Source organism: Mercenaria mercenaria, chromosome 5 (assembly GCF_021730395.1).
Source record: "Mercenaria mercenaria strain notata chromosome 5, MADL_Memer_1, whole genome shotgun sequence".
In the NCBI taxonomy this organism is placed as follows: domain Eukaryota; kingdom Metazoa; phylum Mollusca; class Bivalvia; order Venerida; family Veneridae; genus Mercenaria; species Mercenaria mercenaria.
The window spans coordinates 91,124,346-91,149,673 of NC_069365.1; the positions used below are offsets into that span (position 1 = coordinate 91,124,346).

At 33.0% G+C, this 25,328-nt stretch overlaps 1 protein-coding gene across 1 annotated transcript; it reads right to left on the minus strand.

Annotated features, from left to right (window-relative positions):
- Nucleotides 1-580: 580 nt before the first annotated feature.
- LOC123559227 (heat shock 70 kDa protein 12A-like) lies at nucleotides 581-24,876 on the minus strand. The gene is made up of 5 exons (XM_053544279.1): nucleotides 24,740-24,876; nucleotides 22,300-22,602; nucleotides 21,884-22,105; nucleotides 21,469-21,625; nucleotides 581-2,055 (listed from the first exon to the last, which is right to left on the minus strand). The coding sequence occupies exons 1-5, from the start codon at nucleotides 24,740-24,742 to the stop codon at nucleotides 995-997; spliced, it is 1,746 nt and encodes a 581-aa protein (XP_053400254.1). The 5' UTR covers nucleotides 24,743-24,876; the 3' UTR covers nucleotides 581-994.
- Nucleotides 24,877-25,328: the final 452 nt, after the last annotated feature.

Below are 25,328 nucleotides of genomic sequence, written 5' to 3' on the forward strand. Positions count from 1 at the left end.
GGATGTATAAGAACCACCTACATGTAAGTCGAACTGTTCGTGCTAAAAAAAGCAGCACCACTAAAACAACAAATATCGTGCTGAACGAGATCGAGATATAACAGCTCTGGTTGAAAGTGAGAGGAGAAACAATCGAAACATATTTATCATAGATGGTTAATAAATGATTAGGTACAATAAATGTAAGCTATCACTGAAACTACTTAAGTTCAAAGTTGTCATTCAGGGTTTCGCCTATTAATAGTTTGTACATCGAACTAAATTATTTTGAACTCATACACCTTTCCTGTCGAAAATTTGTCGCACGTTCATTAAAATGGTATTTTATGGATTCCACTTTATCGCGGAAGAGATAAACGTTTAGGCACCGATGAGAAAGATTCTTAAGTTATTAAATTTCACCTGCTGTTTATATTTAAGATTATTGGTTGCGGGTTTATCCCGCTACCAAAGTTAAAGTGTATTTCTGACAATCATAGCATCTTTATTTGATTCCAAATCACATCCAAAGAATGTTCATGTGCTACACAAAATAGTCCCATTCATGAACAATGCGGATGAATTATCAATGAACAAGCAGTTCTTATTCAACCTTTATCCACTAGCACTGACCATTTAGATTATATAAGATATATCAATGATAAGGCATTCCAGCCCATGGTTACATCACAAGCTGGGTCAGGCAGAGTTCATCTTAGACAAGAGGCACTTTAAATTTGTATTTGTTTCTCATTCATGTATATTCATAGACTGGCATTTAAACAGAAAATAAATTTACCAACAACCCGCAACCATCAGACATTTCAAGGCTTTGATTTTTAATACTGTCATTATATAAATAGTTTTGTATTCGTTAACGTTGTTACATATTTATTCCATGGGGTGTTTTTCTTGGTCTATAACAACATGAAGTATATGTTAGTTTTATTTTCCTTTACTCCACAGAAGAACGTAGAACACTTTTAAGAAAAGAATTGTGTACTTAAGAATGTTATTAACCTAGGAAATCAAGTATCACCCTGGTTTTATCCCCTGTCTTTTCATCTTCCGCATCTACAATGATCTCTGTTCCACCGAATTCCATAGAAACAGTGACACTTCGATTAGCGTCGTCATCAGGATCTTTTAAGTGTATTTTAATGTCTCCTATTTTTGTGCAGCCAGCTTCATCAATATATTGTGGATGTGTCTCTTCAGAAATGAAGAAACTCAAGTTCATTCGGGATTGGTATTTGTGAACAGTTTCAAAATATTGCTTAACCTGCGTTTTTCCAGTCTTTACAATTTGATGTTTTGTGACAAATGATTCAAAGATGTTCCTACATCTATCACCTTCGTCTGTACTGAACCGCTTACTTTCTGGATGTGTTCCTTCTACGAACGGTAAACTTATGTCAACACCGTACGTATACCTTAGTATTCTCTCACTTACTGCCAAAGGTTTATGTCCAAATATTAAGGCTCCTCTCAATACACTTGAAGATGGACTTGGAGGAATGACCACCTTTTTTGCCGGAAAGGCCTCATGGACGGCATGCTGTAACAATGGTGACTCCGAGTAACCGCCAACCATCAGAATGATATTAACATTTCTCAAACTCATGTCATTAAAGACTGATTTCACGTGACTAATAGTTGACTGTATAGACTGTCCAAACATGTAGAAGAATACAACTTTAGACATTTTGATTTTGTCACGCTTTACTTCCACAACTTCGGCATATCTAGTTGATGCAATTATATCTGGGAATTTCATTCGTTTTTCCTGTTCACATAGTTCAATGAGAGATACGGGAAAGCGCATGCTTATGAAACGTTCTGATTCAATTCTTATTTCCCTCTTCTTAGCTTCAAAGTCCCGCACCATATACAACCAATCTTCTGTTTCTTTCAATTCAAATGTCTCAAATACATTTTCACCAACAAGTTCTCTAAGGAAATCTTTGAATGCCTGGTCTACCATGATTCCGCCCCATTCTCCTCCATTTGCTGCTTTAGCTTCCCTTAGTGTGTCTGTGTCTTGTACTTCATGGACCGTGATATCAACCGTTCCACCTTTCGAAATTATATGAATAATTAAATCTATAAACTGTTTTAAAACGCTTTCAAAACTGTGTTTAGCAATAAATCCATCAGTTACAATAATTTTATTTCAGTCATTATAAAAGATCAAATTTGATCAGCAATGTTTTTAATAATCATTTAGGATACTTGTCATTTGAGTAGATGGATAAATAAAACGTTTTCTATTTGACATGAGCGGGTTTTTTTCTTGTTAAAGAATTATTTACAATATATTCTTAGTTCGTTGCTCTTCTCGGAACTAACCTGTTCGTTAGGTTTATTAAGATATACGAACTGACTTTCTCATTCATCTTCAGCTGGTAAACTTGCCACCTTAAGCACATTTTTTGATTGTGCAGATAATGAAAGAAATGTATCATATAGTATTTAACATTCTTTCAGGTACATGTCAATAATTCTGGAAATTGTATTCTGGAAATTGTCGGCCAAGAAATATTTAAAACATGTAGGATCTAAATATAGACTGGTTATCGTTAACATATTTATTTTTTTTATGAAAAAACTAAAATAGCTTAAGGAAGTAGGTTACCTTGTTACCAGGGTAAATTCAAATTAATTGAACCGCAGCATTTTTTTTTTGTATTTCGTGTAATTTAATGTTTTAACTGTTACAATCTCAATTTCGTTTATCTCTGTCCCTTGAAATACAATTTTATCCAGGTTTGAAGTACATGACCCTCCAAAGGTATTTTATATTGAAAGAAGAAGGAAAATACAGGCATTTAACACTTCCAGTGTATTTTGTTTCACACTTGCTGGTCATCTAAAGGGGTATTAATGTAATCTGGATGTTGCTAGACCATTGATGAATATTAAGCCATTGAATTACAATAACTACGTATAATTTGTAAATATATTGCCAAATAATGAAATATAATTAATTATTTTCCTTAAAATAATTGTAATTAATTAATTACTTCTGTAAAAAGCAAGTAATTATAATTGTAATTTAATTGAAGCATTTCTATTTCAATTGTAATTAATTAATTACTTTTGAAAATAATTGAACCCAGGTCTGCACGCGATCCGTAGACCAACGCTCTCCCTACTGGGCTAAGCGGGCAGGCTAGGATTAAATATTAGACATTTTGCTAATTTGATAGTAACGTAGTTCACGGTAACGTAGTTCACAAAACATAGGTTAAGCCTGTCTGGCTTAATAAACATGATACAAATAAAAACATTTTTGCTTTAATATAATACTGTTTACTAGTATGAATGTAGTGAGAAATAGGCATACCTTTGTTTTTATTGCATATAGCAATAATGTATGGTAACGTAGTTCACAAAATAATGTAAAATTAACTGGGTATTGATTTTAAGGGGATTTTTTGAAAATTTATCAAGACATATGAACGAAATAATTTCACACTGTACTTTTTCTATGTTTTCACTGTCTTCGAAACTGATTATAGTACATATTTATACACGCATTAATTTTTAAATGTTCAGCTCAAAATGATAACGTAGTTCACAGAGATTTCTGTGACAAGACAATATCGCTAAAAAAAATTATGTTTCTAAACTGCTCAAATTTTTGCTAAGTTATCTTTATACATGTCACCTATACAATGACATGCAAAAACGACACACAAAAAGCATCTTTCTGGCAGAGTTTTGCAGACCAAAGTTAGCTACCCAGGTTTGTGACAGGGTATTTTTGCAGATTTCGGACTATAATACGTACCATAATATTATAAAAGTATCATTGTCAGTGGCCAAATATTTTTGTTTTAAAAGTAGATAAAGACCATAGCCTTAAATCAAAGCAAACGTATTATACCTTCTACTCTTAAATATGGAAGAATATGCTTGAAACGGCAGTTTTACGTAATTGTCCACTTTTCCGGATTTTAATGTTCAGTGCCATTCTGTTAATGACCAACATGGAATATTTGGGTAACATTATTAGCAAAATACCAAGCAGTTTACATGGTACCCTTTTTTATTTGAAGTTTAAAGTAACCATGGCAACAGAGATGTTTAAAATAGCTCATATCTTGCTTTCTATCGTCAATTCTTATTAAAAAAAATTTATCTTTCTTATTAACGTAGCTTTTAAACATCTTATTTCTAACGTTCGTAATATTTTCCTGCTATCTGCACATATCTAAACAAATTTCACAGGTAAATACTTACAGGCAGTACCCTTCGTCTGACATTTTTTATGAAAAGTAGTTCTGCATGCTGCTATTATTCTCACGGATATTGTTGAAATGCAATTCTAATATGCTTTTCTCTGTTAAAACACTCTTACGCTATAATGACGTCACGTTAACGTGCGGTGACGTCAATTTTTTTGTTGCGACAAGAAAGAGCGTTATTATAGTTTATCTACTGTTTTAGATTTAGGGCTGCGCCCTCGTGAAATTGTTACGCCCGACGTATAACCGCCCATCGTGCATAAACAGTGTTAAAACACTCTTTTGCTATAAATTATTTCTTAAATAAAAAGCCGAAGCTGTGTTCCTTAAATACACCATAAGGGTCTTATTTACAATCTAAAACAATATTGTGTGACTGGCAATATCATAAATTGGATTTCTAGTTAATAAGGTAGTATGAAGCAAAATGTTTTCGTGGGATCAGAATTTTCTGATGAAAGAGTTATTAATGCCGGCGTGCCCCAGGGTTCAGTGCTCTGGCCTCTGCTTTTTTTAATATACGTTAATGATATTGCTGATTCTCTTTCTAGTATAACAAGATTGTTTGCCGACGATAGCTCTTTAGCAGTTAGTTCTAATGACATTAAATACATCGAGACAACGATAAATACAGATTTGAATATTATATCTCGTTGGGCAAAACAATGGCTAATTTAATTAAGTTTAATCCAGCAAAAACTGAAGTTATGTATCTTTCACTAGCTAAACAAAATCGCAGGTTACCGACGCTTTACTTTCAAGACACACTTTTATCCTTTGTTGATAGTCATAAACATTTAGGGGTTACATTTAGCAATAATGGATCATGGCATGATCATATTTCCAATATAACTGCATCGGCAGCAAAAGTTCTAGGAACAATGAGAATGTTGAAATTCAAACTTAAGCGAAAAACATTGAATCAAATATATATTTCTTACTTAAGACCTATTATTGAGTATGCTTTGATAGTCTTGGACAGCTGTACAATTTACGAAAAAGATTTATTAGATAGAAGCGTGAATCGTAACAGGTCTAACTCGATCCGTATCTATTTAAAGATTACTTCATGAAATAGGATGGATGTCTTTATCAGACAGAAGACAAATGCAAAAATTAATACTGGTATATAAATAAATCCGTGGAGAGTTACCAAATTATTTAACAGAACAATTTCCAGATACCGTATTCGAAACTAACACTTACGAATTAAGAAACAATGCAGATTATGCTACTGTGGCACGTCGGCTACAAATTTATGCAAATTCAGTTATACCTTCATCTGTCAATCTTTGGAGTAACCTTGACCGGCAGATACGCAACTCCGATTCTTTATCAATCTTCAAGCACAAATTAAAAAAAAATTCAAACCACATTTAGTACCTTTTTTTCATTTCCGGAGAGAGATTTCCACAGATTCATCACGCACGAATACGAAATAAATGCAGCAATCTTAATGCAGACTTATTCACAAACCACTTACGAGATAACTCAGTCTGTAAATGCGGATATATTAAGGAAGATGCTGAATATTATTTATTTAAATGTCCAAATTTTGCGTTTCAACGTCGACAATTGTTTGTTGACACACGACAGTATCATCCCAGAAGTACCAGAAAATTACTTTTTGGCTGGGATAATTTAACAGATGAAGTCAGCGCTACAATTTTTCGTCAAGTGCACAATTACATAAAGCATACGAGACGATTTAGCAATGACTAATATTTAAGTCATAGGAAGCTGTCATTTACAAGGGTTAAGGGGGTAAGAAGCAAATATATTTATATTACAAATCAACATTGTTGCATCGGGGGCGTGGAGAGCGAACAGAATATACATTTCTTTCTTTTTTTTTCCTTTTTTCTTTTTTAAAATTAATCTGATATTTCATTTCAAAGCTTATCTTTGTTGTTTTTTCTTCTTTTTTTTCCAAAAGTAAATATGAAAAATTGCATATACAACATTTACTTAGTATGTATTTATCTTCAACACAGAGGAGGGCCGTCATTAATGTTGGTAAAACTTGTGGCCCAACCCATTTGCTTTTTACCTAAATCGTCTCCATCATATGTTTGTTTGTTTTAATGTGTTAAAAATTTGTATGTACTTTGTATTGCATGTTCTAGATTAGCAATAAAATATGATTAAATCAATTAAATACACCAGTATCAACGCTTTTGAATTTTACATTTAGATATACAGGTCACGGGTTCGTTTCCATAGTAACATCGATTTATTTCAAGAAACCACAATTTTCTACAGAAATTTGAACAATTTTAGAGCTTAGTTTTAGTATATAAGTAAAAAGTTATCAACGGAAACTGAAAAATAGGTATTACAAATCAAACTGCCCAATTTTTGTTTGAAAATGGCCGTAATAAGTAACCTTCCACCCAACTAGAGCATTAGTTACCATCATCCATTTATTTACATTCCGCATAACATTTCAATATAACTACATAAATGAAGCAAAATATGTATCATTATTTAGAGCGAAGGACTCATAAAAATATTTCAGCAAATAAAGAAAATGCATAAAATTACTTACTTTCAAAATAAAAGCTATCAATTTTGCGCGGTAACTGACACGTAACGTCATGACGTCAATAACGTCATTTTAAGGCAACAATGTTTTGAAGCGTTTCTGCGGCAATTTATTCATTATTCATTATTTCAGCATTATTAAACCATTAAGGATCAGATCGGAGACAGGTTCAGATTTTTTTTTCTCTCAGAAGAATGGATATACAAACACATTAAGTTTGTCGTAAACGTCGTCGTAAATCGTCACGTTAGCTTCTGGTTGGACATGCGCACATACAAATATTAAGGTAACCTTCCTCCTAAAAGTGTAGTACTTTACATAAAGCACGTAACAGTAAAATCAAGAACAAGAAAATTCAATGCCAAAACACGCTATATAACTTAAATTGAACATTCAGTCACTTTCTTATAAACCACTGATTCTACCACCAACCCACCGTGTCATCTGTTTTTTATTGGTTATTTTACTTTTTTACAATGTTTTCAGATTATAATTATTGAACGACATGACGAAATCAATGAGATTTTTAGTGCCGGTGTCGCGTGAATATCACACGCGTGGTAATATTCCCCACGCGTGTGATATTACGCGGCGGCGTAGAATCGCAACGGTTTCCGGGGTATCCGTGATAATCGCACGGCCGGTCTTAGCTTTAGATATATATACCAGTATGATACATAAAATATTCAGGAATGATTTCTGCATCAATGGGTATAAAATAATTGGGTGTTCAGGCGCGTATCAATTCGGGGTTGTGCATCAAAGCCACCTACTTTAAAAAAAAAATGAGATTTTTTTTTCATAATATAATTAAGTCTTTCTTTTTAGAATAGTTTCAATATTTTATCTGAATTGGACTGACATGAATATTAGGAATCCAGGGGCGGACAATGATGGGGGAAAACCCGTGCGTGCATACTAAAATTATAATATTTTGGTAAAATTTGTTTATTTAAAGGGAACATTATACTTGTTTTAAGCGGACTATTTATGTGCGTGGAAACTTTAAAATTATAGCATTGCACGCTTTTTTTTTTTTTTGAAAGAATAAAAATCTTCTATCTTCGAAATCAATTATAAATATGTTTGTGTACTGCAATAAACGAAATTTTTTTATGATGAGCTAATAGGTTTTTATAGAAACCAGGGGCGGATTATAATTGTCGCCTTTTTGATAGAGAATATGACGTACAGCGTATGTTAAAATCATAGGGTGTTGTTAGTTTTAGACATATATACAAAAACCACGTACAAGGTTATCAGGAATGATATTTAATATGCAGGTGCGTAGCAACTCGGTGTGTGCATCAAGCAACATATTTTTAAGAAAAGGAAAGGTTTTTTTTTTTCATAAACAAAATGTTTCAGACCTTTTAAGATGTGTTTAACACGTGTCGTACATTATTTTAAAAAACCGATATTATGAACTGATACAATCTTTGTAATCCAGGGGCGGCTATACTGATACGAACTTACACGTGTCCGTACATTTATTTTTAAACGGAATATTATGAACTGTACAATCTTTGATAATCCGGGGCGGCTAGTAACTGATACGAATTTAAAAAATCCAGGGGCGGCTAGGTGGGAGTAATACTACGATAAATGTCTATGCAGGCGGCGTAATTGTAGGTATATATGTTTATACTATATAATGCAAAAATGATTCAGAAAGACTTCTGCTCTCTTTTTAAACTTTTTTTCTGATGCTGGCTTGAGGCCATCGCAAGGGTGCACACTAAATGTAATAAACATTTTGATGAAAAATATATTTATTTTATTTAAAGAAAATAATTATTCTGTATTGAGCAATTATCTGGTGGCAACAAAAGCATCCTGTGGAATTAATTTCGACGTGATTTTTCCGTGTAGTGCATTAAAATCAATGTTTAACGACGAGTTGATTCATTAAAATAACAGGGCAGGGCGGTTACTTAGCATTTTTGCGGTTCGGCGTGTGGCCTTTAAAAATTCGAACGGACGTTGTTAGTCTAAGCGGACAACTGAAAACATATTGACCTTCCTGGTTTAAGCATATATAAATATGAGTACGATGTTTTAAATTTTTTTCAAGAATAATTCCAGCATTTAATGGTATTTTTTTCTTTTAATATTCAGGTGTGAAGAACGGGTGTGAGCACCAAAGCAACATATTAAAAAAAATGGAAATAATAAGTATTTCATATTAAAATTTGTCTTTAAAAGGTTCCCCGTATATTGTGATAAATACTGGGCGGCGTGAGAATCCCCACGGTTTCGGGTATTAGCCGTGATAATCGCACGGTCGGTTTTGTTGTACACAATATTTTCCAAAATGATACATAAAATTGTTCAGGAATGATTCTGCAACAACGGGTTAAAAATATTGCTTTTCAGGCGCGTATCAATTCGGAGGTTGAGCATCAAAGCCCCCTACCCTTGAAAAAAAAAGTTTTTTTTTCATGAAAATATGTGCCTTTCTTTTTAAAATAGTTTCAGTTATTCAGTATATTTCATCTAAATTGGACTGAAATGATAACCACGAGCTGATAAATTTAAAAAAACCCGGGGCCCTGGGGGGTACTAGGCATTTTTTGCGGGGGGGTATTTATTTTTAATTTAATATTTGGTGCGTAGCAACTCTAAAGTGAGCATCAAAGCAACATATTTTGAAAGAAAAATGGGAAAAGTAATAAGTATTTCATATTAAAAGTTGTCTTAAGGTTTCCGTATTTGCGATAACTACGCGGCGGCGTGAGAATCACACGGTTTGGGTATACCCGTGATAATCGCACGAGTGGTCTTAGTTTTAGACATATTACCATTATGAAAATAATATTATTCAGGATTGATTTCTGCATAAACGGGGGTATAAAAATTGGGTTTTCAGGCGCGTATCAAATCGGGGGGTGTGCATCAAGCCCACCCTTTAAAAAAAAAAACGGCGTGAGAATCACACGGTTTGGGTATAGCCGTGATAATCGCACGGGCGGTCTTAGTATTAGACATATATACTTTGAAAACGAGATGCCCAAGGGCAACTGTCGACCCTGCCGGCTGTCAAAAGGACGGGGAGTTGCACACGAAACTCTGCTCCCGAGACAAACATTTGTGCCAATAAAACAGTTTGTAGGTTTTATTTTGAAAATCCCACATTCAATGACAAAGTTATTGTCCGAACAAGGTCAATTATGCCATATTTGACCTTTAAACTTCAAGTCTGACCTTAACCTTTGAGATTTTGCCCACAGGCGTTGCGCGCGATACGCCATCTCATGGTGGTGAAGAAGTAAGCCAAATTATTTTAAATCCCACATTCAATGACAAGGTCAATTGCAATATTTGACCTTTAAAAACTCCAAGTGTGACCTTGACCATTAAGATATTGACGCTGGTGTTGCATGCACACACCATCTCACGATGGTAAACCCAATTGTGCCAGGTCATTTTATAATCCCACTCAATGACGAAGTTATTGTCCGGGACAAAGCCCAATAATGGCCGTATTTGCCCTTTAAACTCAGTGTGACCTTGACCGTAAGATGTTACTCGGGTGTTGCGCGCGCACCGCGTCTAATGATTGGTGAACAAATTGTGTAAGTTATTTTAAAATCCCACAATCAATCAATGACAAACTTTTTGGGTTTCAGGACAACGAAAAAAGGACGGACCCGAAAACCATTTGGACAACGGGCTCTACAACAAGAGCACCGCCTTGCGGGTGCTGACGCTCATCTGATTTTTTTTTGTGTAATAAATATTGTCCTACCATAAATTTTCTAAGTTTTAAAAAGGGGCATAAATTCTTGCAAAAAGCAGGATAGGTTATGTTTTCTTGATGTTCAGTGTCCATATGATGGTGAAAAAACTGTTGCAAATTTTAAAGCAATAGGTTGATGTATTTATGAGAAAAGTGGACTTAAACATAATACTCAAGAAAAGAAATGAGTTTCTAAGTCCAAAAGGGGCAAAAATTATTGCAAAAAGCGGATGGAGTTATGTTGCTTGCTGTACAGGGTCAGCTTATGATGGTGAACAGTTTTGCAAGTTTCAAAGCAAAGCTTTGATAGTTTAAGAGAAAAGTTGGACCTAAACATAAAATTTAAACCAAGAAATCTGATATTTTCTAAGTCCAAAGGGGCCATAAATCTTGCAAAAGCAGGATGGAGTTATGTTTCTTGCTGTACGGGGTCAACTTATGATGGTAAACAAGTGTTGCAAGTTTTAAAGCAATAGCTTGACAGTTTAGGAGAAAAGCTGACTAAACATAAAACTTAACCAGAAAACGATTTTTCTAAGTCCAAAAGTGGCAATAATTCTTGCAAAAAGCAAGATGGAATTATGTTTCTTGATGTACAGGGTCTGCTTATGATGGTGAACAAGTATTCCAGTTTCAAAGCAATGTTGATAGTTTAGGGAAAAGTGACCTAAAACATAAAACTTAACCAAGAATTGTATTTTCTAAGTACAAAAGGGGCCATAATCTTGCAAAAATCAAGATGGAGTTATGTTTCTTGCTATACAGGGTCGCTTTGATGGTGAACAAGTATTCCAGTTTCAAAGAAAATAGCTTTGTAGTTTAGGAGAAAAACTGACCTAAACTTTAAAACTTAACCAGGCAACGCCGACGCAGACGCCGACCCGAGGGCCGACGCCGACGCCGACAACCGTCAAGTGATGACAATAACTCATCATTTTTTTTCAAAAATCAGATGAGCTAAAACGGCTGGGAAATCACCCCGGTTTCGGTATGCCTGTGATAATGCAGGGCGGTCTTAGCTTTTAGACTTATATTACCATTATGATATATAAAATTATATGCCATATAAATGATCAGTTTGTGATATATTGTTTGGTTGATAATTTCTAAATAAATGCACTTTTTTATCCTTTATATATAAAACTCGTTTTTATGGATTATGTACTTGATATAAACAAAAAAAAATCAGCCAAAATTGCTGAGTAATCAAACTTCCCCCATTGAATCAGGCCTTTCCCACTTATTTTTATATTCAGGAATGATTTCTGCACCAACGGTATAATATTGGGTATCCAGGCGGTATCAATCGGGCTTTGCACAAAAGCCACATTCTGAAAAATGTGATTTTTTTATAAAAAAAATTTGCTTTTTTTTTTTGGTTAACGTGCACCGACACCATGATAGGTCATATGGGACTTTCAGCTTATGGTGGAGAAAACCCAGGTGCCTCGTGCATTATTTTCATCACGAGGGGCACCTGGGGTGACCACAGCCCTTTCCCGTAACCAGCTTGGTTGGGTTTACATGAAGATTCAAAGCCCAGTGAGGCTCGACCCAATCGTGTAGGGCAGTATTTGAGTCACGACTTAAACCCACTGGGACGAGGCCCAATCTTTTTTTAAAATTTGTTTATTTTTTCATTTATTTATGAAAGTTGGACTTTATGACCAATCTCTCTATCAACTTAATGTACCTGGCTAAAAGGTTTTTGAGTTATTCCGGGAAACCGACTGCATAACCGACCGACTGAAAAACATCTGCAAACAAATACCCCCCTTCTCCAAAGTGTGCATGTGCTGTCAGAATGAAAACAATCGAGGCATTCTTTTATTCATTTTCTAATTTACCAAGGTTCTGTTCTGATGCTTCAGTATTTAACCACCCAGACTACGCCTTGATTACTAATAAAAAGGAAATAAAGCTCTTATATTCTGCGATAAACAACGGTTGACGCAGGGAAATGGTAAGAGACCATTATGACATCAATTATGACTCAATTATGACTGATTACAGCATGACGTTCGATATATTACCCCTCGGGTAAATGAAGTCTAACATAATAATTATTAAGTAGGCCCAATCAAAAATACGAGCCGGTGCCATGAGAAAACCAACATAGTTGGTTTGCGACCAGCATGGACCCGGAACATCCTGCACATTCGCACATTTGGTCAGGATCCAGCTGTTCGCTTTTAAAGCCTATTGGAAATTGGAGAAACTGTTGTGAACAGCATGGACCCTGACAAGCCCTGCGCGGATGCACAGTCTGGTCGATCCATGCTAGTCGCAACCCACTATGTTGATTTTCCCCTGGCGCGGCTCAATTATAGTTATCGGGTTATGAAACTCTAAGACTCTTTTAAATATTTTTCAAGATTTGTTTAACAAACTGGATGGGTTTAAATGGATGCGAGTTAGTTTCCCTTAGGAAAAATCATATTAAAGAAACGATTTTTTTATGAAACTTTCAAACATTTATTTTGTTTACAATTATAGGATTTTAAACCCACCAACTAAGGGGCTCCAATGGCTGATGAAGATATTGCATAATAACTAAGGTCTGTTTTAAAATATTATGAAATATGAGGACAAAAAGTAAAGTGTATCAAACACTATACAAGAAACATTTTAAGCAAAAAAAGGGCATAATTTATTAATTTTGTGCAAGAGTTATGATCTTGTGTCGTATGATGTGGGTGATGTGTTGAACAACTATTTTAAGTTTATTATTGAAAGGGTAAGACTTAGTGTTGAAAGATTCAAAGCTATATGTCAAAAATGTGTACTTGTACAAAACACAACCAATTTCAAAGTCCAAAAGGGACAAAATTCAACCAAATTACTCTACCGTGTTATTAACTCTTGCCTATAGAGACTATTATTATAACAAGTGACAAAGTTTCAAAGGGCCATAGTTCAGACAAATCTGATGGAGTTATGTACTTTTGCCTAAAACATGGTATAATGATGATAAATTACTGTTGTAAGTTTCAATACTTTCAAAAGGTCCTTTTAAAATATGGTACTGGTAAAAAAAACTTAAACTGTTTTAATGCCAATGCCGATGCAATGGTGAGTATGATGGTTTACTTATTTTTAAATTTAATCTAACTTTAAACTGAAAACCTCCTAGAAACTGTGATTTATGAAGTGCACACTTGAAGATAATCTGCTGAATATAATATATGAAAGTCCTCCTTAAATCAATTTCACAAATTGAATAACAAATTCATCTTCTTTGACCAATGTATAAAGGCCTGGCATATGGTATGAACTCCATGGACAGCATGATGTGCCAAGAAAGCAACTTCAAAAGCTGATGGATGACCTAAAAACAGATAGAAAATATTTTAAAATGTGTCACTTAATTTAAAGTTAATTGCAGTATCAAATGACAAATATATTGCATACTGAAATAGTAAATTTGGTTTTATCCAAACATTTTCATTTTAAAATCATTTTTTTTAACAAGTCTGCTTTTTGCTTAATAAAATGCTACTTTATATGAAGGTCACCTGACATTCACATTTTAATGTAGCAAAAAAAAAAACAAAACAAAACAAAAAAACAACACAAAAAAAAAAACAAGAAAACACATGATATGATAGTGTTCTAAAGTTCTTGTGCTCAATTCTTTTAAGTCAAAATTCAACCGAGTACTACCCCTTGGTTTTCGATAGGTTTGATGAAAGATCTTATATAAATGCTCATTTTTTTACTAAATTCTGACCAAATAGCTATAAGGACAATTTTAGCCTACATTTCTTATAGGTCAACTAGCATAAATTTATTCCCTATATATTTATAATCCCACTAAACAGGTCCTGTCCAAACCAATTTTATAAAGGATTCATAAAACACCTGTGGATTTGACTGTAGTCCATGTCAGAGGATCATAAAATTTTTGAGATATGTAAATACATAATTGGTTATTTCCAGTGTTTTGCATTTTATTTATTGGGAAATGCAGCTTTTTCAGAATATACACACTTTTTTAGTTGGGTGATATACTAATTGTAATTTCTCAGTCATGTTGAGTAATGTCCCCAAAACCCCAATTAAAAATTTAACTCTTACAGCAACGCAAATTCTCATCCTTTTAGAAAAACTTTACCTGTATCTAACAAAAATAATTAAATGTTTTAAAACCAATTAGAGAAGTGAAAAAGTACTTTTTATTCAATTATTTGATTAATCTAAGTAACAAAATAAAAACAGAAAAAATTATCACTGCTGGATTTATTTGAAATTAATGAAATGCTCCATTGCATTTTAATTAAATATCATTGTAATAAAACTTGATTCATCATAAAATGAAAGTACTATTGTATTTATCACTATTAAAACCCTAATTTAATCAAGTGTTCTAAACTTGTTTGTAAAGGTAAGAAGTGATTTGCTGTAAAGATGAAAATTGTCACATGCAATCTGTGTACTGAACAGTGGGTTTATAGTAGCTGATTATGATAAACAGAAGCTGTCTATCAATAGTCTAGCCTTGTAAATTGGCCCTTACTGCAATGGGATTGCGAGATAATTATCATTATGGATAAATTGTTAATCAATTTCTAAATAAAAATGGGGCATCACTTGAAAAAATTGCTGACAGTGTCCCTTGTCAAACTGTGCATACAGTATCTTTTGAAAGCTAAAATATATTTTAACTTAAGAAATAAAATTGAACCAATGCTTACGCCAGGTTGAGTAGTCGAGCTAAACATTGTGTAATGGATAATCCACCTATGCAGTTCACAGCTCCATTAAGATGAGTTTAAAAAGGCAAAACAAAATATTGATATAAAACATTACAAATATCACTGACCTTGTTTAAAGTTTCTATCCAATAAGAAGTACTTCCACTGATGCAAGTGTTAGCATGAAGTTTTTTCTATTTCATTGTCTTAACTGGAAGTTTTATTAATTTTTATATTACTTTTAAGAAAAAATTATAGTGCAAAGATGAATAAAGCACAGAGGTAAAAAAAAAAAACAAAATGTTATAAAAGAAATAAAGGACTCATTTCTACATACACTGTACCTACATTTTGGTAAGTATTCCAAGTTCAAAGACAAAGATTTCAATATCTAAAATTCTCAGATTTCCTTATAAGAGAATTTGGGATTATCAAAATATTTTATGTCAACTGTCACCATACATACATAATATAATGAAAACACTTTAACTGCTTTACAAACTTTTAAGTATTTTACTCTCTAAATCTTAACATTTAAATGATTTTTAAGCCTAAGAACTTTGATAAATATGGGGAAAGTTTTTTTTCCAATCCATTGCCCTACTTTTCCTTTTAAAAATGCCAGTATCTGTATTTCTGAAAACTAAAAAATTATCATGTTTATATAATGCATAATGGCATGTTTGCCAGTAACACACTGATATCTGTATACTAGCTCCTTATAAAATGTTTAAAAAATATTTCTAAATTGTGAATATAGCTTGTTACAAATCTGTGATTACAATAAAAGTAATTTCTCCAAATAAAAATCACTAAATTAGAGTGGCATCTGACACTATTACATCAAAATTACGAAAATGACCAAAGTTTGAATTTTTTTTAATAATTCTTTTTATCAGTTAGTGGCTAGTCTATGAGATTTGTAACTTTATAGTAAACTTCAAATACTTTTATAAAGAACCATTCACCATGTTCATATGTCTGTAGAATGTCCCTCCTTACCTAAATCATTGAATGTGGTGACAGCCTCTCCAGCTGCAAATTTGGTTAATCTTTCCCCATTAAATTAAGTGGTCATCATGATCAACCCTTGACTTTCAGTACCATTCTGAAATATACATTTATATGTGTTGATATATAGGTTTGTTACAGTGGAGTGATCAGCTAAAGAGGAAATACCTGAAATGCAGACAACAATTTTATTTTATGAAAAAAAAATCATCACTGGAACATACTAATTTTCTAATAAAATTAATTCAAAATCAAAATCAATAAATGGGAAAGTATCAATGGTCATTTTCTTAGTTATTAAATTTCACCGTAGATAACTAATGTATAATGATGAAAGGTTTTTTTTTAGTTAGCATTAATTTTGTAGTAACTTATAAATACATTAAAACTCCGAGCAAAATTTATCTGGATCACCCTGCTTTATTTAATAAAAATGTATCAGTAATAAATGAGAGCCCTTCTGAAAAAATGTTAATGTAGCTATAATATAATGTTACCTCCCCCCCCCCCACCCCCCAAATACCGACTTTTTAATCCCCAAAAACAAGACCTGTCTGGTCCAGTCAGTTAGGGTCGATAAAACCCCTGTAGACTTGATATTGCCAGAGAATCATAAATTTTATTGCCCTTTCAGATAAATTGGTTTTTTCTGTGTTAGGGATTGCTGTTTTTTTTTTCTTTTTTTCTTTTCAGAATGTACACAAAATTATTTTAACTGATAATATACTAATACTGATTGCTCAGTCATGTTGAGTAATGTCCTGGCCAGTTAAATTACAACCTTATAGCAAGCAGTTCTCACTCTTAACAATAAATAATTATTTAAGAGAAAATTTCAAGTTTGTTTATTCAATGATTATGATCTTTTTATCAAAAGTAAACAAAATAAAACCTGCAAAAATTGTAATGCTTTAATTTTATTAGAAATTAAAAGAAGCCGTCAGTTGCATTTTTAATAGATAAAAAGGGGGGTATGGACAGAAGGATTTATATATTAAAAATGCATAATTCCCTAGTGCTGTCTAAATAACGTTTCTTTTATGTATAATAAAATCCAGCATAAAGTTTTCATTGTTCAAAATAACATAATTTATTATTTCTAAAAACTAAATGCCTGAATGCATTTTTTACATTTTTGATAAAAAAAACAGCAATGATGAGATGTAAAACAAAATATGATAAAAACAACTGTTTTATCTTTAATTTACTTTGTGTATTAAATTTAGCCCTAATTCAATCAAACTTCCAACTGTTAAAAGGTGAGAACTGATTTTGCTACAAAGGTGAGAAATATCACCTTTCAATTCATTTACTGCACAGTAGCTAACAGTAGCTTATTATGATAAACAAAAGATGTCTCAATGGTTCCAGACTTGTGTATTGGCCCCTTTCTCCAATACCAGACCTTTCATCCATAGGCACATACCAGGCACACCAGAATCAGTGTCTTTAATTATTATTTACTGTAACAGTAAAACAGAATTAAGTTAGCTTGTGTATTTAACTGTTCTTGAAAAGGGTCGCTAAAAAGCTCTATGGAGCTTATGTTTATTGTTTCACAAGCAAGGTGAAAAAAATTACCTTTACCTTTCCTATTCCAAATTAGTCCAAATAATTGGAATTCAGATTGTTCTATATTTTGGGTGGTTTTTAAAATAATGAGAAAAAGTGGGACATAGAGTTTGAAAACCTATTTCTTATGGTGGTCACCTATTTTATATGATGCAAATCTTCAAATTTAAGGAAAAAACTTTTGGGAAAATTTGAGAAAAACTATCAGAAAATAGTTCAGCTTTAATTTGAAGTTCAGTGAATTTCAATTGCAGTATGATTGGTGATAATGGGTTTCAGTGTTTTATGATAAGGAAATATATTAACAGTTATATTTTCAACATATAAGATATAGGTGTAATTGTTGGTTTGAAACTTATTCAATCAAAATGTTTGCGGCGATTGGTTTTTAAAAATCAGCCTTTTCTGCACAAATCTGACATGAAAATTAAAATTTTACTAGAAAATTTGTTGCTTAATGAAAATTAATTAACATATTATTATAAAACTATTTTTCCTCAAATTTTTAATGTTTAAAACATGCCCAAAATTTCAAGAAAGTCCAGTAGTCTTAATTTCTAAAATTTTCAACTCAAAATTGATTATATTGCAGATGCACAGGGGACACATACTGAAAAACAGTATAATATTCATGCATTATTAGTTTATGTTCATAAAAAAATTCACATGACAAATAAGTGACTTTAAACATAACCAAAACATTGAAATCATCTATTCTAAAATGCACTGCTTACAGAGAGTAGAAAATGACAAAAGCCATGCATGGTAAAATGTGGACAGTAAATTCATACATACTTTATTATGTTACTAAGAAGATGCACAGGGACAAACTGCAGCCAAAATATATATCATAGAATATGCTTCATTAAGTACATTTTTTCTCGACTACACAATATTCACGTGTGAACATTTACATATATGTGGGTAAACTTAAGAGCTTGCGAAGCCAAACATTGAATGTTTCCACTTTTTAAACTTGAAAAACTGGTTAGTTCTGAAAAATGCACACAATGAATTTTAAATTGTCCAGAGTTTCTTATATAAAGGTAATTAAATGAATTGTCAAAAAGGGTTGCACAGGGGGGTTCACTTTTGGCTTTTTTTAATGTTGAACAGTCCCTTTAAAATGTCAAATTGAAAGTGCTTTTTTATCAACTGTACTCCCTTTCAAGGAAATGAGTCGTGCCACAGAAAACCAACATAGTGGATTTGTGACCAGCATTGATCCAGACCAGCCTGCGCATCTGCGCCCGTTGATCAAGAACCATGCTGTTCGCTTTTAAAGCCTCTTTGGAATTAGAGAAAACTGTAAGCGAAAAAGCATGGATCCTGACAACATGTGCAATTGCGCCGGCTGGTCTGGATCCATGCTGGTCGCAAACACACTACGGTATGTTGGTTTTCTCATGGTACGGCTCAAAATAAGTATAATCTAATTTTATTTAAAAAAAAAATAAAAGAAATGTGCCACTTTAAAAACTAAAAAGTTGCAAAGGGGACATTTTTTGGGGGTATAACATTCATCAAATGTCTGAGGAAGTTGATCTATTAAACAAAAAAAACCCTTACTGTGTTTTCACGCTGAAAGGATTAAAGATCTTAGAAAAACATTAGGACTTAGAAAACTAATGGGGTTTATGAAATTGTAGTGTTCCACATTAAAATTTTGTACCTTTTCACTACATTTTTTTGTGAAGAGGGTTCATCACAAATGTGAAATAGTGGTGAGAGTTAAGATGTTGGGCTGAAAAAAAAAAGAGTTTTTTTGCTTTTAAATGTACAGAGTTTAAGCTTACTGGAACCCTCTGAGTCGCTTCTTGGATAAACAGTACTAGGTTGTCCCTATGAGAGTCCTGATCCCACTTGGGCTCGAACCCACGACCCTGGATTGAGCTTGGGGCAACAACTTACCCTACCACATAATTTAACATAAATCAATGAAGAACTCGTGGGACAAATTGGTTGATAGGCTAATACGCTGTCCACAGAGGTGAAGGCCCCCGGTTCGATTCCTGGGAAATCCATTGCGGTGTGGGCCTTGGGTAAGGCCCCTTTATCATGATTGCCTCAGTCGGCCAGCTGTAAATGGGTACTCGCAAATTGCTGGGGTAAGGTATAATTGGTTTTAACTGTTCTTAAAAAGGGTAGCTCAAAGCTCTACAGAGCTTATGTTCATTTTTTACAAAGCGAGTTAGATTAAAATTTACCTTTAACCGAATCCCCCTTTTTAAAATGTTTTTTTTTCAAATTAATTTCAAAATATCTCAATATTCCTCTGTTCCATATGATATGGATCCGTTTTAAATTTTTGGATTACATATCCCAACTGAACAATCTAATTACGGATCACTTTTTTCGAATTTCAGTAGTTGGGAAAAAAGCTAATAAAATTCACAATTACAAAATGCTTAGTAGACCTGATCTATATTGTAAAATTATGCACTCTGGCCAGGCTTTGGCTGAAGAACTTCAGAAGTCTTAGAGCACCCGCACCTACTGTAGGTGTTTTTATTTTAAATGGTTGTATGTAATCTACTAGATCCTATTATATGTGGAAACAGATAAGTAAGTAAAAAGTGACTGTCAATCAGAAAGATCTAGAATCTACAAGATTTTATTTCAAAAGTGCAAATCTACTTACTTTCGATTTACAAGCTCCGCCCTCTTGTCTCTTCCCGCGGCGAATGATGAAATTAAAACGTGCGAATCACGCTTTTCTCCAAAAGGGGTAATTACACGATAACGTATTTGCCTATGGTTGTCAAGCAAGTTATTAGAGTCTTAAATTAACAAAAAATTTTACTGAAAAATAAAAGGGCATTTTTTAAATAACCCAACTCATTATTTGCGCACCGCGGCCATGTTTTTCGTAGATTTTTAGACAAAAAGGTGATTTTCAGAGCGTGTAAATCTTATTATTTTGAGTAGCTATTCACAAACAATAGTCCCATGCACAATATTTAACACCTCTAGCAAGTTTTAAGACAATCTGATTCGTGAAAAAGATAAGTTACTGTGTTCTGCAAGTTTTTTCTGAAGCACCATAAAAGCCGGTAAAATACGTCAAATTGGGCATATTCAAATCAATATATTTAAATTTCAGGAATATAAAATCAAAATCAAATTATGTAATTTACAAAAGCTATCTTTGAGAATTTAATATGCAAAGTTTTGCAAATATTGAACAAAGAATAAGCATTTGGGCAGGTTTTGAAAAACATATATAAACCGTGGACCTGGTCACGACCGTGTGATAATCACGCTACACCTCCGGGTTATACTTACGCACACTGTTATTAAACTATTATATTTATTATGTTCGTTATTATTATCATTACTACTTCTATTATTATTAATAATGATATTGTTATTCCGATCTTCTTTCGACAGTATGTAGTAACATACAATCAATATTTAAATGGAAAGTACCAATTACGCAAACACCAGAGACCAGTTCAGCGAAATAAATGAAGATACTTCTTACGAACCCTCACATTCTGTATTAAGATTTAGTTGTCGTTCTAGTATAATTATATTTAATATGCATAATATTTCAATAAAACAATCATACCTATTATAATTGTATGAGCTGACCTTTAACACACTACATGTTTTAATTTTCACTTCGCAAGGATTTATTGTTTAAAAACAACTTTAACTTGTTATAAGACTAAATACCTCCTGCATCCAGAACCATGTATTTTGTGCCTGTAGGTAAATTGGATATTGTCATTTTGCTCTCTTTCGAGGTGGCATCTACAGGTAAATGACGGCAATATATAGATGCTGCTTCAGGTTCAAGAGCAATTGTCAGTTGCTCGTTTTCTATACCAGCCTGTAAGATAGGAAATGCGCATTTAAATGGATACTACAGATAAAACATTTTACATTTTACAAAGGCATTTCAAACTACAAAGTTGTAAAGCAGCTTAACGCCTATAATAACTACCAGTTTCATTATATATTTATAGTTTAAAGTTAATACATGTAACTCTTGAAAAAGATAACAATCAAAGATGAATATTTGTAGACAATTAAATAACAAGTAACAGTATAGCGCCAGTGCCGGATTTAGAAATAAACAAAACTCTACCTGCGATGCCGCCTCTCTCATAAACTGCTTTGCAGCGTCCGACCATATTGCTGGAACTGTCAAAACCCAGTGAATTTCATGAGACCTTAACTCTCCGACAAGTCGTTGCCCAACAGTCACCATCATATCATCAACAAGGTATTTAATAGACATTGCAAATACATCCTTGGCTGGGAACTGCTTGCCCATTTCATCACTTATTTCCATGCCTCTTTTTATTTCCTGTACAAATATGAAGACAATATTTTAAACAAATGGTTTCAATTTGTAAGATAAACCTTAGAGAAATGTGTCTATATGATAAGTGCTTCAAACCACAGTCAGCATATAAGCACTAATTATTTTTGTTCGGTTTTTGATATTACTGAGTAAAAAGGCATAATATCATATTGATATATCACTTGAAATTGTTTTACCTTTCCAAGATTTTTGAAGAGTGACATTTTAAAGTGTCTAAAGAAATAGTATTCCGTGTGAAGGTTTTTATCTGCAAGCCCCCTGTATCTATTTTCTGCGTCGTAACCAAAAGAATCAAAGGTCCCATCTGGTTGCAATAATATACACGTTGGCGTCTTCTCTGTGGTAAGTGTTCCTGCATTCCAAACTTTAACAGTGGCCTTTGTAGGATCTTGTTCATACTCGTGCTTGAAAGAGAAAGCCCAACCGGAAAACGCTGTTCCAAAGTCTATTGCCCCAACCAACAATCGGGGACGGCTTGCCTTAAAAAAAAAGAATAAACTCGCATGAAAAGCACTATATATTGTTGATCCATTCTAAAATGTACCCTAATTTAAGGCATCGCCACAGTCACAACTCAGTATCAGTTCATATTTTCAGGCCGAGTATTTTTCTCTTGAAAATTGCACTAAAGCCTTAACAGCTGGTCAAATTATCATCAACATAAGAAGCATATGATGATTTATAGTACATATGCCGCTTGTAAAATATTTGAGTCTCGTTTAGACCGAAAATTTACCCCAAAATATTGAAATTTTATGTGCAGTAGAACTCCAATATAAAACATATTACAAAGACAAAATTTAGTTAATTTCATAGTACAATATGTATACTGCAAACTCCTACGGATTTTTGTCGAAATTGTTCCTGGTTATTGCATTAGACACAAAAAGACAACCCCATGTAAATTTAATTTAAAATGTTGTTTGTACATGCATTACTGACCACAGGTAGCCAGGTAAACCTATACATAATCCTATAATATCACCTGTTTATATACATGTAAATTATGTGTGAACAGATAACACAAATTGGATAAATTGATGGTGTTTGGATTTTTGTGTATAATTCAGTAATCAGGTAAAATTTCAAAATAATTTCTGAAGACTTTATTCTTCAGGGTCTGCTTTACAATTGGCTGTAATTATCTTTGAAATGTATTGAATATGTATTGAGTTTGACTGCAGATAAAATTGCAAAATTGTGTCATAAAAAATATCGAATAAAGGCATAATACAGGTAGTGAAATGCACATCTTTCTACTTGCATATGTTCACATAGATATTTAAAACATAATTATGACAAATTTATTGACTTTATAGTTACCACTTAGTCATCTTTTATTTTTATGAAAATTTGCATGTAAAATTTTGAGTCAAATGGCTGCCACTGTAGGCGATGCCTTAAGACTGTTTTCTATTTCAGGTTAAAAGCGTCCAGGAGTTCATATTCTGAATAACTGAAAAACAAACACTTGGAAAAACAACGTTCAACACCTCGCAGTAAGCCTTTAGCAGTGTATGTATGAATGTGCACACATTAATAACATATACAAAAAAATACTTAGACAAAGTGAAACATAAAAACATGGATAGATATCCAAAAGGGCTCGCCATATTCCAAGAGTTCAACGTCTCGTAATATTAGCTTTCGTTACTGGTTTGGACCAGTTAATTTAAGGAAAGGGTTATCATTTTCTCGAAAAGTGCAAAGCGGAAGGCAGCCTCGTCACATCAGTACATGTAAAATTGGCATAGGTATTTAATTTAGAAACTTAACGACACGAGAAATCGTTAGTTGCATATTGAGCAACATAATATTACTAACTGGAAAAGGCAGTTTGTTCGCGGCGACTTTAATGGCAAAGTAAGGATATAATTTTTATTTTTTTTTATTTTGACGGCGACATATTTAACAGAATTACAATATAGAATAAATACATGTACTTATTGGTAAATCACACAGACTGTTACAGTAATTATCTGTGTAACTTAATTACCCAGTACAAACGCATGATCCTTCTAGCAAAAGATCTAAACTCTAATTCTTATAAGATACGACTGACAACAAACAAGTGGAATAGCCACCTTTATAAAACGCTATCCCATTGCAGTGTATGGATTTCTGTGTACATGATTTACACATACGTGAATAAGATTGACGTAGTTAATCATATAGATGAACAAATAAAGAAATCTTTGAACGGTCCGTGTCAAAAACACTACATGGGAGTTTTAACCATAGCTGTTATTAGTCCTAAGTAAGCAAAACAGAAAACCCATACGTAAATTATAGAACAACAACTTAAACAGTAAACACCTTCCTACATAGAGGGATTTCTTCCTTCTTAGTAAATTGACCTTTCCTCAATAAAATCTCTTTAAAAACACTTTTTATACTTTCAAAAGTTGGTAACAGTGTATGTCTGGTTAGATTTACATTTTTGACCTATACATATAAACACAACGAAAACGAAAGTACAAAATATCTGCTTAATTCAAATGAATTTGTAACATTTTGTACAGGGTCTTACTTCACTATTTCAAAAATTAGCAAAGTTTCCTAAGATTTAAAGATTTAAAAACCGTTATATATTCAATAATATGTAAAATGACCTACCATTTCAGTTGTATTTCTTTTTAGTTCATGTTCGATTTAAAACAGGAAGTTATATCAGAAAGAAATAAGATAATCGCTCTGCCAACTTTGCTATCAAATACCCGTGTAAATAAATACCGGCAAAAAGTTGTTTACCATCATGTGCTAAATCTGATATAATCAAGGTCTATATATAGTATACACTTACTGAATGACTTGTCAGTCAATAGTCAAAACTATTGCCCGAAATTCGAGGTGTTTTATTACATGACATCAGAAATATGTTTTCTTATATTTTGTCTTCTAATTTTGATTTTAGTCCAACAAAATTTAGTGTTGAACTATAGACTGATCAATTGCGCAAACTATGGACCAGTTATTATATCACGTTCATACTCGTATGTAAATGGCTTTACGTTAATTTTGATAAAAGTAGAAGCATTTAATTGCATTAAGGATAATACATTCATAGAAAAGAAATACGTAATACAGAGAAGAACAGAAATCATTCTGCTCCGGTGACCATATCCGTATCTGTATGTCAATCCGTCGATATCAGACTTTAATTTGTGTATGTATAATTGTCCTCTTTAAGAAAAAATACATTTAA